Genomic DNA, 13733 nt, shown 5'->3' on the forward strand with positions numbered 1-13733 from the left:
GCCGCTCATTATCTGTTCAATTTATAACCATCTGTTTTTGCTCCACATCAATCAAAGGTAATCTTTGGGCAATGATCATGCCATTTTTTAGTCTAGTCTTGAGTGCTAGACATATTACAGTTCATAAGGACAACTCAACTCAACGGCTGCATCCAACGCCTATGAAATAACAGACCAGATGGTAGCATCCCATTTATTCTCAGTCTTTATTTTCTCGGTACAAATAGTTTAAAGTGGACCTTGCTGTAAAATGCAAGGCCTGCTTAAATACCCCCCCCCCCCTTTTACACATCAACTATTGTTAGTAGGTGTAAGTAAAATGTACCTACCTTAAACTTGTCTTCCACATCACTGAATGTGACGTCACTATCCTTTGGTAAGATTCCTGAGGAGTGCAGAGCAGGGTAAATCCCGTGAGAAAATACTCCAGTCTAGTGCAAGGGCATCTTCTTGTGAGATTTCAACTGCTCTGCATTGCCCAGAATCTAGAGGGAATGATGCCATCTTTGCACAAACGTCGCAGGCAGAAGATCGGGGGGAGCGTTGAAGTAGGTATAAACCCTATTTTTTTCCTGTACAGGTACAGGTACATTTTACAACTACTAAGGGGTAAGGTGCCCAAGCAGTCTAAGAAAAACTTGCATTTTACTGCAAGGTCTTCTTTGAGTCTTTGATCTGTAATTATTAAAGTATTTAAAAACCAAATATATGATTTATATTTATTTGCTTCCTCTCACGTATCTCACTAACTTTCTAGACTTTTTTTCTATAAGAGGCATTTAAAAATTCTTGTTGATCCTGCCAGCATGTTGTTCTTTAAACACTTCGGCCCGGATTCACAGACATTGGCGCACATTTATGCCGCCGTAGCATATCTCCTGTACGCTACGCCGACGCAGCGCAGAGAGGCAAGCATGGAATTCACAAAGCACTTGCTCCCAAAACTGTGCTAGGTTTCCTAGGCGTAAGCCGGCGTAGGTGGAAGTGGGCATGAGTCATGCAAATGAGGTGTGACCTCATGCAAATGATGGGCCAAGCGCCAGACAGATACGTATTATGAACGGCGCATGCGCCGTCCCGTGGACGCATCCCAGTGCGCATGCTGACAAATACGTCGAAACAACTGCCTAAGGCCCCGTACACACCGTAGAATCCATCCGCAGATAAATCCCAGCAAATGGGTTTCAGCGGATAGATCCTATGGTGTGTACACGCCAGCGGATCTGTTTCCGCGGATATATCTCCCCTGGGATGGATTCCAGCAGATCGAATATTCGCTGACATGCAGAACATATGCATCTGCTGGAGTCCATCCCAACGGATGGATCCGCTGGTCTGTATAGACTCGCCGGATCCATCCGTCCGAAGGGATCCCCCGCATGCGTCGTAATGATTCGACGCATGCGTGGAATTCCTTATATGACAGCGTCGCGCACGTCGCCGCGTCATAATCGCTGCGACGGCGCGACACGTCATCGCCAGAGGATTTTGGCGCGGATTTCAATGCAATGGTGAGTACACTCCATCGCATTAAAATCTGCTGAAATCCTCGAGCGGATTTATCCGCGGAAACGGTCCGCTGGACCGTATCCGCGGATAAATCCTCCCGTGTGTATGGGGCCTAAGATACACCGGAATACTGCCTACGGCGTGAACGCAACCTACGCCTAGTCATATTCACGTCCAACGTAAAATACGTCGGCTTGTGTTCCCTGGTGCAGACCTTTGCATGTCTGCTGCTGAGTTACACCTCCTTTATGGGGCTTAACTTTACGCCGGACGTACGACTTACGCGCACATCGCATAGCCTGCGTCGGGCGCACGTACGATCGTGAATCGCCGTATCTCCTTCATTTGCATATTTGAATAGAAAATCAATGGAAGCGCCAAATGCATCCAGCGTAAATATGCGCCCACTCTACGCCGGCGTAGGCAAGTTACGCCGGTGGAATGAAGCCTGTTTTTAGGCGTATCTTAGTTTTGTGGGCCCGGCGCACAGATACGACGGCGCATATTTGCACTTACACGGCGTATCTGGAGATTTGTCGGTGCAAGTGCTTTGTGAATCCGGGCCTTCCTGGGCAGAGGTTCTGTTATCCTGACTGGGTGTCATATGATGTCCAGCAGAGTAACATGCCGGCGCGCGCCCGCTGGGTTGGTGCTTGTGGTGCTGATTGTTGGCGCTGTGTGTCACTCTGATGGAGGCTCCTTACCACATGATCAGCTGTGACCAATTACAGCTGATTACAGCGTGAACTAGGAAGTGCCGGTAAACAGCTTTCCTCGGTTCGCGCTGACAGGAAGAGCCGATCAACGGCTCTCCCGGTCAGAGGGGGGGTCTGCGCTGATAATCAGCACATTGATTATCAGTGCAGCCCCCATGAGAGGTGCCCATCACATCTGCAAATCCGTGACAATCAGCTGCCAGTCGGTGTTCACCACAGTGCCAGTCAGTGCCCATCACAGTGCTATTCAGTGCCCGTCACAGTGCCATTCAGTAACACCTGTCAAAACCTCATCATCAGTGCTGCCCATAAGTGCCATCTATTAGTGTCCATCAGTGCCAAACAGTGCTGCCTGTCAGTGCCCAACAGTGCTGTCTGTTAGTGCCCATAAGTGCCGCCTGTCAGTGCCCATCAGTGCTGCCTGTCAGTGCCCATCAGTGCCACCGTTTCAAAAAATGTGGTCTATTTTAGTTTGTTTAGTAAAAAATAAAAACCCCAGAGGTAATCAAATACCACCAAAAGAAAGCTCTATTTGTAGGAAGAAAATCCTAAAAATGTCATTTGGGTACAGTGTTGCATTAATCACGCAATTGTCATGGAAAGTGCGACAACGCAGAAAGCTGAAAATTGTCCTGGGCAGGAAGGGGCGAAAGTGCCTGGTATTGAAGTAGTTAAATTAGTGAGTGACAACGCTAACCACAGGGTTACAATGGCAGTGCTGTCAGCTGGGTGTGCACGCTTCTGCATACTGACACCCAGCGCTCCTGAAGTCCACCGTTGTCAGCCTGTAACATCACAGTCAGCTAAACACCCATCCAAGGACTTTGATTGACACCAGCTTCTGTAGGAAGTACCAATATCAACACGTAAGAGTGTAGCAAAGCAACATGTTGAGGTAAGTCTAAACTTTTAAAACAGACCTCTTAGTATGTAGCAAAAAAAAATTGTGCAGGCATTAAATATATATTTTTAGATCATGGTTGTGTGTGACGATGGCTGGAGCAACAGAACATGTCCCACAGCCCTCGGAGCTCTGAGCTCATCTAGAAACACAGCAGACACATGACCGCTATAAGAAAACAAAGCATTAAGGAGATTTACTGTATTTCATTTTTTTTTTACTGTGGGAAACATATAGAAGTGTTAAGGCTGTGAATTGTTTGATTGCTTGCTGAGGTTTTACATTAACTTTAAAAATAAAATGAATATTCCCTTGTCCAACCACAGAGAAATAACAACTCAAAAGTGTGTCTCACCGGTATCTCATCACACAAAGTCCACGGGGTGTACAAGAAAAGTTTAATAGGTTTCTCCTTTAAGTTGAATTTGAATTAAATGTATGCAAATAAGGATGGAACAGTAGGTCGGAACAGGTACATTTTTTATATGTAACTCCAGCTAACAATGTTTAAGTTTTTTGGATAGCATCGGGAATGGTTAACACCCCTGTAATGTTTGTTTTGCTGTCTGTGCCCCTGTTCAGAAGATCTCACCTCACTTTCTGTCTCTGTGACAATTGGAAATTTTAGGTTGTTGTGGAAACAAGGATTGGTGATAAAGCTTCAGTGGAGACACCTTTTTCCTCTGATAGCTCCAGCCAGGGGTGAATTTCCCTTCCTAGGGGTAGATTTCCTCTCACTTCCTGTTTCCCCCTCCATTTCGTAAAGTACGAGTCGTTCGGAACTAAAATGTTCATAACTTAAGGACTACCTGTATCAGTGGCATCTGGTGTTTTTTTTTTGGGGGGGGGGGGCAGCAAACAATTCCCCCACCACCACCGGCTGCCAGTGGAGCAGCACTAGCACAACTGCCCCTACCCACTCACCCCCCTGCGGAGCAGCGCTAACACCCCCAGCAAACCCCCCCCACAGAGCAGCAATAACACCCCCCAGTAAACCCCCCCTGCGGCGTGGCATTAACACCACCCTACCCCAACCCCACGCATCACGACACTAACACCACCAGAAACCCCCTACCCTGCACGGCACTAACACCCCCAGAAAACCCCCCCACCCGCTGTCTGGTCAGTCCTTACCCTGGATGGGGCCATCTTCCTGTCCTGCGTGGCGGGCTCGGGGGAAAGCTGCTCCAGTGTCCTCTCCTGGAGCATCTCCTCTCTGCTCCCCCCGGCGCTTGGGGTCCAATAGGATCACCTGACGTTTTGGCCAATCGGGAAACGGGTTTAATACCTGCTTCCCAATTGGCCAGGAGGAGGATCAGTGTTGCAACATTTATTATTGCAACACACCTGGGTGGGGTCGGAGCGCATCCTCTGCGACCCGAGCCCACTCTATTTTGAAGCCTATCATGTCCTTAAAAATAAAACACGCAATCTATATGCATATAGGGTGGTGGCCTGGAGAGAGGGGGCGGCACCCGGGCGCTCCTAATAGACGGGCTGCCACTGGCCTGTATTATCTTTCTCTGTCTCACAGCTTTTCTTCAGAAATGAAAAAGATATGCCACACGTGGGATTTGTTTCTTTATCGAATATGTCTCTTATAAGTTATTTAAGGTTTCACCTGATCAGCCTAAACAACAGACTGTTCAAGTGTATCAATCTGTCATGCTGAATTGTTTGTTCCCATGTTTTCTATCCTCAATAAAATCTGATTTTACTAAAAAGTATAATGCTGGTGTGTATTATGTCTTGTTAGAAATTAATTTATGGATTGGATCCTCCTCCTCTGTTTGGGTTCCGCACCGGCGCTCCTGGCTCCTCTCTCCTATCGGATGCACCCCATTCTCTGCATTAAGGCAACAAACCTTCCATAAAAAGGTCCCTCTAAAATACTTACTCTGCCCCTCATTTGATCCAGTACTCTCCAGTAGTGCTACTTTCTCTCGCCCTTCACATAGGACACAGAGGCAATAGCGGGGGCCATTGGTGGGTGGGGCAGGGCCGAGCCAATCTATGTGTGTCTATGGACACACACAGCCTGGCTCCGGCGTACGCCTGCATGAGTGCCCCCAAAGCAAGCGGTTTGCCCTGGAGGCACTCAACTCAGAGGAGGAGCAGAGAGCACCAGCAGAAGGCTCCACCTTTACAACATATTTAATTTACCATCTGCCAAACACAAATAAGTAAGTCAAACATTGTCCTGGTGACCACTGTAATGGAAATTCAAACTTTTACAGTTGTCACCAGGGCAAGAGGTGAGGGAAAATCTTCAGTTGGGAACACCTGTTCTGGCGATAACTGTCTAAAAATGTATTTCCATGAGTTTGGGGGGAGGTGAGGGCTTCATCTCACATTTTGTTGTCACTGAGGCCCCGTACACACGACAGAGGAACTCGACGTGCTTGGCACGTCGAGTTCCTCGTCTCGTTTTGGGATGAAGCCGCCGAGGAGCTCGGCGGGCCGCCTTCTCCTATAGAACAACGCGGCCAACGAGAAAATAGAGAACATGTTCTCTATTTTCTCGTCGAGCTCCTCGGCGGCTCCATCGAGCCAAAACTGTACAGACGACAGAGATTCTCGGCAGAATCCCGGTTTTGACCGAGTTTCTCGGCGAATTCTGCCGAGAATCTCTGTCGTGTGTACGAGGCCTGAGACATGTGGTGAGGGTAAATAATTCACATTAACAACAGACACCAAAAAAAAAATATTGGAAAAAGTTTAACAATAACTGAACTTGATGATATTTTAACTAAATAAACTTGCTCCTACCTTTTTAAACCTGATTGCCGCCGTAGTGAAGAAGTCAGTAGGTTAGACCTTTTCTTACTCTCAGAGGATGTAGGCTTAACTGCTTTCTGATCCTTTGTGTCTATAGACTTTTCTTCCTTGGTTTTGGTTCTGAAAAAATAAATATAATTGCTGTAAGTCAGAAATAGGCAAATACATTTATTTACGATGAAGTTTCATTTCTCTGCAATTTTTCTTCCCAGATCATCTATGCTTTTGAGATATCAAAAATGTATTTTCAGTTGGTGCCTGCTGAATTAAATGCTTCGTGTTAACATGTTGGTGCATTAATGCCTTGATTTTAACTATATAAATTGGTTTGATATTTTATTATAACACAATTCTAAAAGGAAACAACATCTAAAGCCGCATACACATGATCGGAATTTCCGATGGAATTTTCCGTCGGAATTCCGATGAAGCTGACTTCCATCAGTCTTGCATACACACTGTCAGACTAAACTCCGACCGTCCAAAACATGGTGACGTAAAACACTACGACAAGCTGAGAAAAATTAATTTCAATGCTTCCGAGCATGCGTCGACTTGATTCTGAGCATGCGTGTGTTTTTTCTCCGTCGGAGTTGCACACAGATGATAGGAATTTCCTGTCGTTTTTTTTTCCCATCGGAAAAAAATAAAACATGTTCTATTTCTAAACACCGGGGACAATGGGGCCCACACACGATTGGAATTTCCAATGAATAAAGTCCATCAGACATTAGGTGCCTGGATAATGAGATTCGAAATATCAGAGCAATTGGCTGAGGAGTATGAGTTGCCCATAAGAAAGAAGGAATGATTTACTATGGACTATGACATATTCTATATACAACACAATTCACAAAGCATAAACTAAAATATAAAGTTGTATTGAAAAAAACGTTTTATATATTCGAAAGCTATGCTGGTGAAACCTTTTTTTGTGGTCAAAGATTAAAAAAAGAAATCTACAACAGAGGTATAGGTTGCTGGGGATCCTAGGGAACTTTCTTCCCATACGTTAAAGTGTTACTAAACCCACAACAGTAAAATCACTGGATAAAAAAAAGTCTACACACCCCTGTTAAAATTTCAGGTTTCTGTGAACTTTTCTCCACCTTTGTGACCTATAAACTGTACAACTCAATTGAAATACAAAATTAAATATTTTAGGTGGAGGGAAGTAAAAATAAAAAATAAAAATAATATGGTTGCATAAGTGTGCACACCCTTAGGCCTCGTACACACGACCGAGGAACTCGTCGTAAAAGAAACTTTGTTTTCCTCAATGAGATTATTGTCAAGCTTTCTCTGCATACACACTGTCGAGACAAAATCTCGTTGTTCTCAAACACGGTGACATACAACACGTACAACGGCACTATAAAAAGGAAGTTCGATTCCATTGGCGCCACCCTTGGGGCTGCTTTCGCTAATCTCATGTTACCGCGTGTTAAGTAAAAGTTTGGTGAGAGATGATTTGCGCTTTTCAGTCTGTTACAGCGTGATGAATGTGCTATCTCGTCGAGATCCACGACAGTTTTCTCGACGAAAAACATACACACGACCGTTTTTCTCTGCAAAAAAGCTCTGCCAGCAGGTTTCTTGATGGTTTTTGCAGAGGAAAATGCTTGTGTGTATGAGGCATTACACAAATACTTTGTTGAAACACCTTTTGATTTTATTACAGTCTTTTTGGGTATAAGTCTATCAGCATGGCACGTCTTGAATTGACAATATTTGCCCACTCTTCTTTGCAAAAACACTCCAAATCTGTCAGATTGTGAGGGCATCTACTGTGCACAGCCCTCTTCAGATCACCACACAGATTTTCAATGTGATTCAGGTCTGGGCTCTGGCTGGGCCATTCCAAAACTTTAATCTTCTTCTGGTGAAGCCATTCCTTTGTTGATTTGGATGTATGCTTTGGGTCTTTGTCATGCTGAAAGATGAAGCTCCTCTTCATGTTCAGTTTTCTATGGCCAAAATGTTCAACCTTGGTTTCATCAGACCATAACACATTTTCCCACATGATTTTGGGAGACTTCAGATGCTTTTTTGCAAGATTTAACAGGGCTTGGATGTTTCACTTTGTAACAAAAGGCTTCCAGACATATGAAGAATACGGGAGATTGTTGTCACGTGTACCACACAGCCAGTACTTGCCAAATATTTCTGCAGCACCTTTAATGTTGCTCTAGGCCTCTTGGCAGCCTCTCTAAACAGTTTCCTTCTCGTCTTTTTATCAATTTTAGAGGGAATGTTACTGTTTCCTCCACTTGATGATGACTGTCTTCACTGTGTTGCATGGTATAACTAATGCCTTGGAAATTCTTTTGTACCCTTCTCTTGACTGATAACCTTTAACAATGAGATCCCTCTGATTCTTTGGCAGCTCTATGAAGACCATGGCTTTTGCTGTAGGATGTGACTAAGAAAATGCCAGGAAAGACCTACTAGAACAGTTGAACTTTATTTGGGGTTATTCAGAGGTACTTTAAATGATGGCAGGTGTGTAGTGACTCCTATTTAACATGAGTTTGAATGTGATTGCTTAATGATTGCTTAATTCTAAACACATCCCCAGTTATAAGAGGGTGTGCACACTTATGCAACCACATTATTTTATTTTTACTTCCCTCCAGCTAAAAGATCTCAGTTTATTTTTCAATTGAGTTGTACAGTTTATAGGTCACATTAAAGGTGGAAAAAGTTCTGAAATTATTTATCTTTGTCCCATTTTTTTTTATTACAGAAACCTGACATTTTAACTTTTTATATCCACTGCATATGCACTAAAACATGCTTGTCACGCTTACTGTGAAACCTAAGGGGTTAATCCTCTGCATTGTGTTAAAAGGCTGTTTGATCCTGTCTTCTCTGGTCCTCCTCTTATTGCACTTTCCCCAATCCATCTTCTGATAAGACAGAGCCTTTGGAATCACTCTGCACATGCTCAGTTTGGTGTGTATTGCTAGAGAGGTTTTTTTTTTTCCTCTGGAGGGTGCATGTGATCAGCACAGGGCCAATCAACACTATCCAGGCAGAGGGTCAGGGGTCCTGCAGCCTCATAGGACAGTTAGAGTAGAATGAAAACTCATCCTACAAGCTTTAACTAGACACTGATAGAAGTCACACGACTGCTATAAGCTACTGATGAGAAAAGGTATTTAGCGGTTTATATTTACTAAAATAATTGCATTACCATGCTCTGTGTACTGTGGAAGACCAGATATAGTGAATGTAGGGTCCGGGGGTTTAGTAACACTTTAAGGTTTTCATATAGAGGTGCTAGCCTCAGGATTCTCAAAGTCCAACTCTGGGCACTGTATTTTCAAGTCTTTGGGCCAGATCCACAAAAACCTGACGTAACTTAAAAAATCCAATTTAAGTTACACTGCCTTAAAGTTTCTACCTAAGTGCCTGATCCACAAAGCACTTATCTAGAAATTTCAGGCTGTGTAACTAAAATTCCGCCGGCGCAAGGCGTTCCTATTCAAATGGGGCGAGTCCCATTTAAATGAGGCGCGCTCCCGCGCCGGCCGTACTGCGCATGCGCGAAGTTACGTTACGCCGAGTTTTTGAGGATCGCGACGGCTTAAAGTTGCGTCGGGGAAAAAAAAATGACAGCGGCATGCATTCCTGAGGGAGAACTCCATGCCAATTTTCAAAGAAAAAAACGGCATGGGTTCCCCCCCCAGGAGCATACCAGGCCCTTAGGTCTGGCATGGGTTGTAAGGAGACCCCCCCACGACGAAAAATTGACGTAGGGGGTCCCCCTACAATCCATACCAGACCCGTATCCAAAGCACGCTACCCGGCCGGCCAGGAAAGGAGTGGGGACGAGCGAGCGCCCCCCCCCCTCCTGAGCCGTGCCAGGCCGCGTGCCCTCAACATGGGGGGGTTGGGTGCTCTGGGGCAGGGGGGCGCACTGCGGGCCCCCCCACCCCAGAGCACCCTGTCCCCATGTTGATGAGGACAGGACCTCTTCCCGACAACCCTTGCCATTGGTTGTCGGGGTATGCGGGCGGGGGCTTATCGGAATCTGGGAGTCCCCTTTAATAAGGGGGCCCCCAGATACCGGCCCCCCACCCTAAGTGAATGGATATGGGGTACATCGTACCCCTATCCATTCACCTGTAGGCAAAAAGTAAAAGTTAATAAACACACAACACAAGGCTTTTTAAAATATTTTATTATTCTGCTCCGGACGCCCCCCCTGTCTTCGTTATTAGCTCAATTACCAGGGGGGGCTTCTTCTTCCACTCTCCGGGGGTCTTCCGCTCTCCGGGGGTCTTCCGCTCTCCGGGGGGGCTTCTCCGGACTCCGGGGGGGCTTCTCCGGACTCCGGGGGGCTTCTTCCATCTTCTCCCCTCTTCCGCTGTTGACTCGGCGAACCCCGGTTCTTCTGCAGCTCTCCGGTGCCTTCTTCTTCAGCGCTGGCTGCCTGCTATGTTTGTGTGTTAGCTCGATTTCAAACAGGCAGCCGGCGCGGTCTTCTGTGATGTCAGGGTCTTCTGTTCTTCTCCCCTCTTCCGATGTTGACTCGTCGCCTGTTGTCGCTGTAATGATGGAAGCGCGCCTTGCATCACATTTATATAGGCATCACCGTCCCATCATGCTCCGGTAGGTACCCACGTGGTGGGTGCATGTGGGTAGGCACCCACCACGTGGGTACCTACCGGAGCATGATGGGACGCTGATGCCTATATAAATGTGATGCAAGGCGCGCTTCCATCATTACAGCGACAACAGGCGACGAGGCAACATCGGAAGAACAGAAGACCAGAAGACCCTGGCGTCACAGAAGACCGCGCCGGCTGCCTGTTTGAAATCGAGCTAACACACAAACATAGCAGGCAGCCAGCGCTGAAGAAGAAGGCACCGGAGAGCTGCAGAAGAACCGGGGTTCGCCGAGTCAAGAGCGGAAGAGGGGAGAAGATGGAAGAAGCCCCCCGGAGTCCGGAGAAGCCCCCCCAGAGTCCGGAGAAGCCCCCCCGGAGAGCGGAAGACCCCCGGAGAGCGGAAGACCCCCGGAGAGTGGAAGAAGAAGCCCCCCCTGGTAATTGAGCTAATAACGAAGACAGGGGGGGCGTCCGGAGCAGAATAATAAAATATTTTAAAAAGCCTTGTGTTGTGTGTTTATTAACTTTTACTTTTTGCCTCCAGGTGAATGGATAGGGGTACGATGTACCCCATATCCATTCACTTAGGGTGGGGGGCCGGTATCTGGGGGCCCCCTTATTTGAGGGGACTCCCAGATTCCGATAAGCCTCCGCCCGCATACCCCGACAACCAATGGCAAGGGTTGTCGGGAAGAGGTCCTGTCCTCATCAACATGGGGACAGGGTGCTCTGGGGTGGGGGGGCCCGCAGTGCGCCCCCCTGCCCCAGAGCACCCAACCCCCCCATGTTGAGGGCATGCGGCCTGGCACGGCTCAGGAGGGGGGGGGGGCGCTCGCTCGTCCCCACTCCCTTCCTGGCTGGCCGGGTAGCGTGCTTTGGATACGGGTCTGGTATGGATTGTAGGGGACCCCCTACGCCGATTTTTCGGCGTAGGGGGGGTCCCCTTACAACCCATACCAGACCTAAGGGCCTGGTATGCTCCTGGGGGGGAACCCATGCCGGTTTTGTTTTTTACAAATTGACGTGGAGTTCTCCCTCGGGAAAGCATACCAAATGCCGTGGCTGGAATGGGCCTTTACAAGGTGTGACTAACTTTACACTTTGTAAAACGAGCCCTAATTTTACACTTGCAAAATAACACTTACGGCGCAAAAAGGAAGCTAGAAAGCTTTGTGGATCGCCTTAAGTGCTAATTTGCATACTAGCAACGGCATTTCGACTCGAAATGCCCCCAGCGGCGGATGCGGTACTGCATCCTAAAATTAGGCAGTGTAATTCAATTACACATGCCGGATCTTCTGTCTAACTTTGGAAAAAGCCTTTTGAGGATCGTTTCCAAAGTTACACACAGACTGAACAGCAGTTAAGTCGGAGTATCTCTTTTGAGGATCTGGCCCCATGTGTTTATTTTTACCTCTGCTTAAAGGACGCTGGTACCAAGTGAAATTCAGGTACTTACACTGGTTAAATTTAAAAAAAATATTATTGAACACAGATCTGCATTAAGATTATTTTTTATATGTACCTGGAGTTCAGCTTTAGCTCATCTACAAGATGAATAATTTTTACTATATTCACCAAGACCGAGCTACACAAAGGATTGAGTACCAATGTTCTTCAGATGTACCGAATTATATGGCAATGAAATCTCTAACTGTGGGTTTACAGTGTATTTTATTACTTTTTAAGGAATCCAGCTCTTTTTTAATTTTTCATCCTTATTAGATTAGTGAATTGTAACTTCCACGTAAATCAAGACTGAATTCAATAATGTTTTCTGTCTGTCCTCTTTACTCGTTTGTACAAAGGCACACAATCTTCAATTCTTCTGAGGTTTCCAGTGAATTTTTTCCATTTACAAAATTACCACAACTAACTAAAATAATTTGGCCTCTGTGTATATTTCTAGTTAATTTCAAATGTCCATAAACTATGTGAATTGCCGTGTATGAGAATTGAAAAGACAACATACTCTTGGTGACCATTAAGAGGCAGGTTCTTCCATTTCAGAGACGGCTCTAATTTGGTCTTGTTAGTCTTGCTTTTTACAAAGGAATGCCTTGTCTTCTCCTGTGCTTTCTTCTCTGGATACTCATTAGACCAATGGTTTTGGCTCGGTTCCTCTGCTTCAACTACATCCACATGCTCAGTCTTTTCAGCCACCAATGGAGCGTCAAAAAATGTAAAGTCCTACGAACAGACAATGGGACTCTGTCAATCTATCTTTATGAAAGACAATAGACTCATAATGTATACAGCAAACAATAATGCTTGAACACTGAAAAACAAAAACATGCAGCCGTCATTTGCTAGTGAAGGTTTACTTTAAAAGCCTTTCAAAATTTGTATAATTAAAACACAGTCTTCAATCTACTAACAACATACAGTAAAACCTTGGATTGCAAGCATAATTCGTTCCAGAAACATATTGTATATACTCGAGTATAAGACGAGTTTTTCAGCACATTTTTTTGTGCTGAAAATGCCCCCCTCAGCTTATACTCGAGTCACCTTTTTGCACCTGATTTCCCAGACTTTGGGGACCCGGTACTGGCCAGCCGACCCCAAACTTGGCACACATGTAGCCACACTCTTCCTCTACAAGTGTGCAAAGTTTCTTGTCCGGGGGACATACGGCTGGGGAGCAGCAATTTTTCAAACCGGGAACCCCTTCCATAGACTCCCATGTTAAACGGTAATTTCTCTGGTGACTTTGGAGACCCGGTAATGGCCGGTCGTAGGTCCCCTAGACCCGAAACTTGGCACACATGTAGCCCCATTTATCCTATACAAGTGTGCAAAGTTTGTTGTCTCATGTTAAACATCAGTATAGTCATGGGCACAGTGAGGCATGGGCACAGTGAGGCATGCACATGGACACAGTGAAGCAAAGTGAGGCACAGTGAGGCATGCAGATGGACAAACTAGGCTTATACTCGAGTCAATACATTTTCTCAGTTTTAGGTGGTAAAATTAGGTGCCTCGGCTTATATTCGGGTCGGCTTATACTCGAGTATATACGGTACTTGTAATCCAAGCACTTATATCAAAGCAAATTTCTCCATAATAATGGAAACTCAAATGATTTGTTCCACAATTATTTATTCATAAGTCATTCAGTCTATAGTCCATATAAAAAGATTTTACCAGGTTGTGTAACCATAAATGTTCATCCACAAATGGCCACCTCCACAACGGGATTAGAAGCAAAAA

At 45.8% G+C, this 13733-nt stretch overlaps 1 protein-coding gene across 2 annotated transcripts in view; it reads right to left on the reverse strand.

Annotated features, from left to right (window-relative positions):
- Window positions 1–13733, reverse strand: part of ODAD2 (outer dynein arm docking complex subunit 2) — a 234072-nt gene that overhangs the window by 185591 nt on the left and 34748 nt on the right. For both annotated transcript variants that reach the window (XM_040352587.1, XM_040352586.1), the window contains exons 9-10: window positions 12493–12710; window positions 5896–6024 (exon numbers count right to left, since the gene is read on the reverse strand). In XM_040352587.1, the coding sequence (XP_040208521.1) occupies window positions 5896–6024; window positions 12493–12710 (347 nt within the window). The remainder of the gene's footprint in view (window positions 1–5895; window positions 6025–12492; window positions 12711–13733) is intronic.

The sequence above is a fragment of the Rana temporaria genome, chromosome 5, assembly GCF_905171775.1.
Source record: "Rana temporaria chromosome 5, aRanTem1.1, whole genome shotgun sequence".
In the NCBI taxonomy this organism is placed as follows: Eukaryota; Metazoa; Chordata; class Amphibia; order Anura; family Ranidae; genus Rana; species Rana temporaria.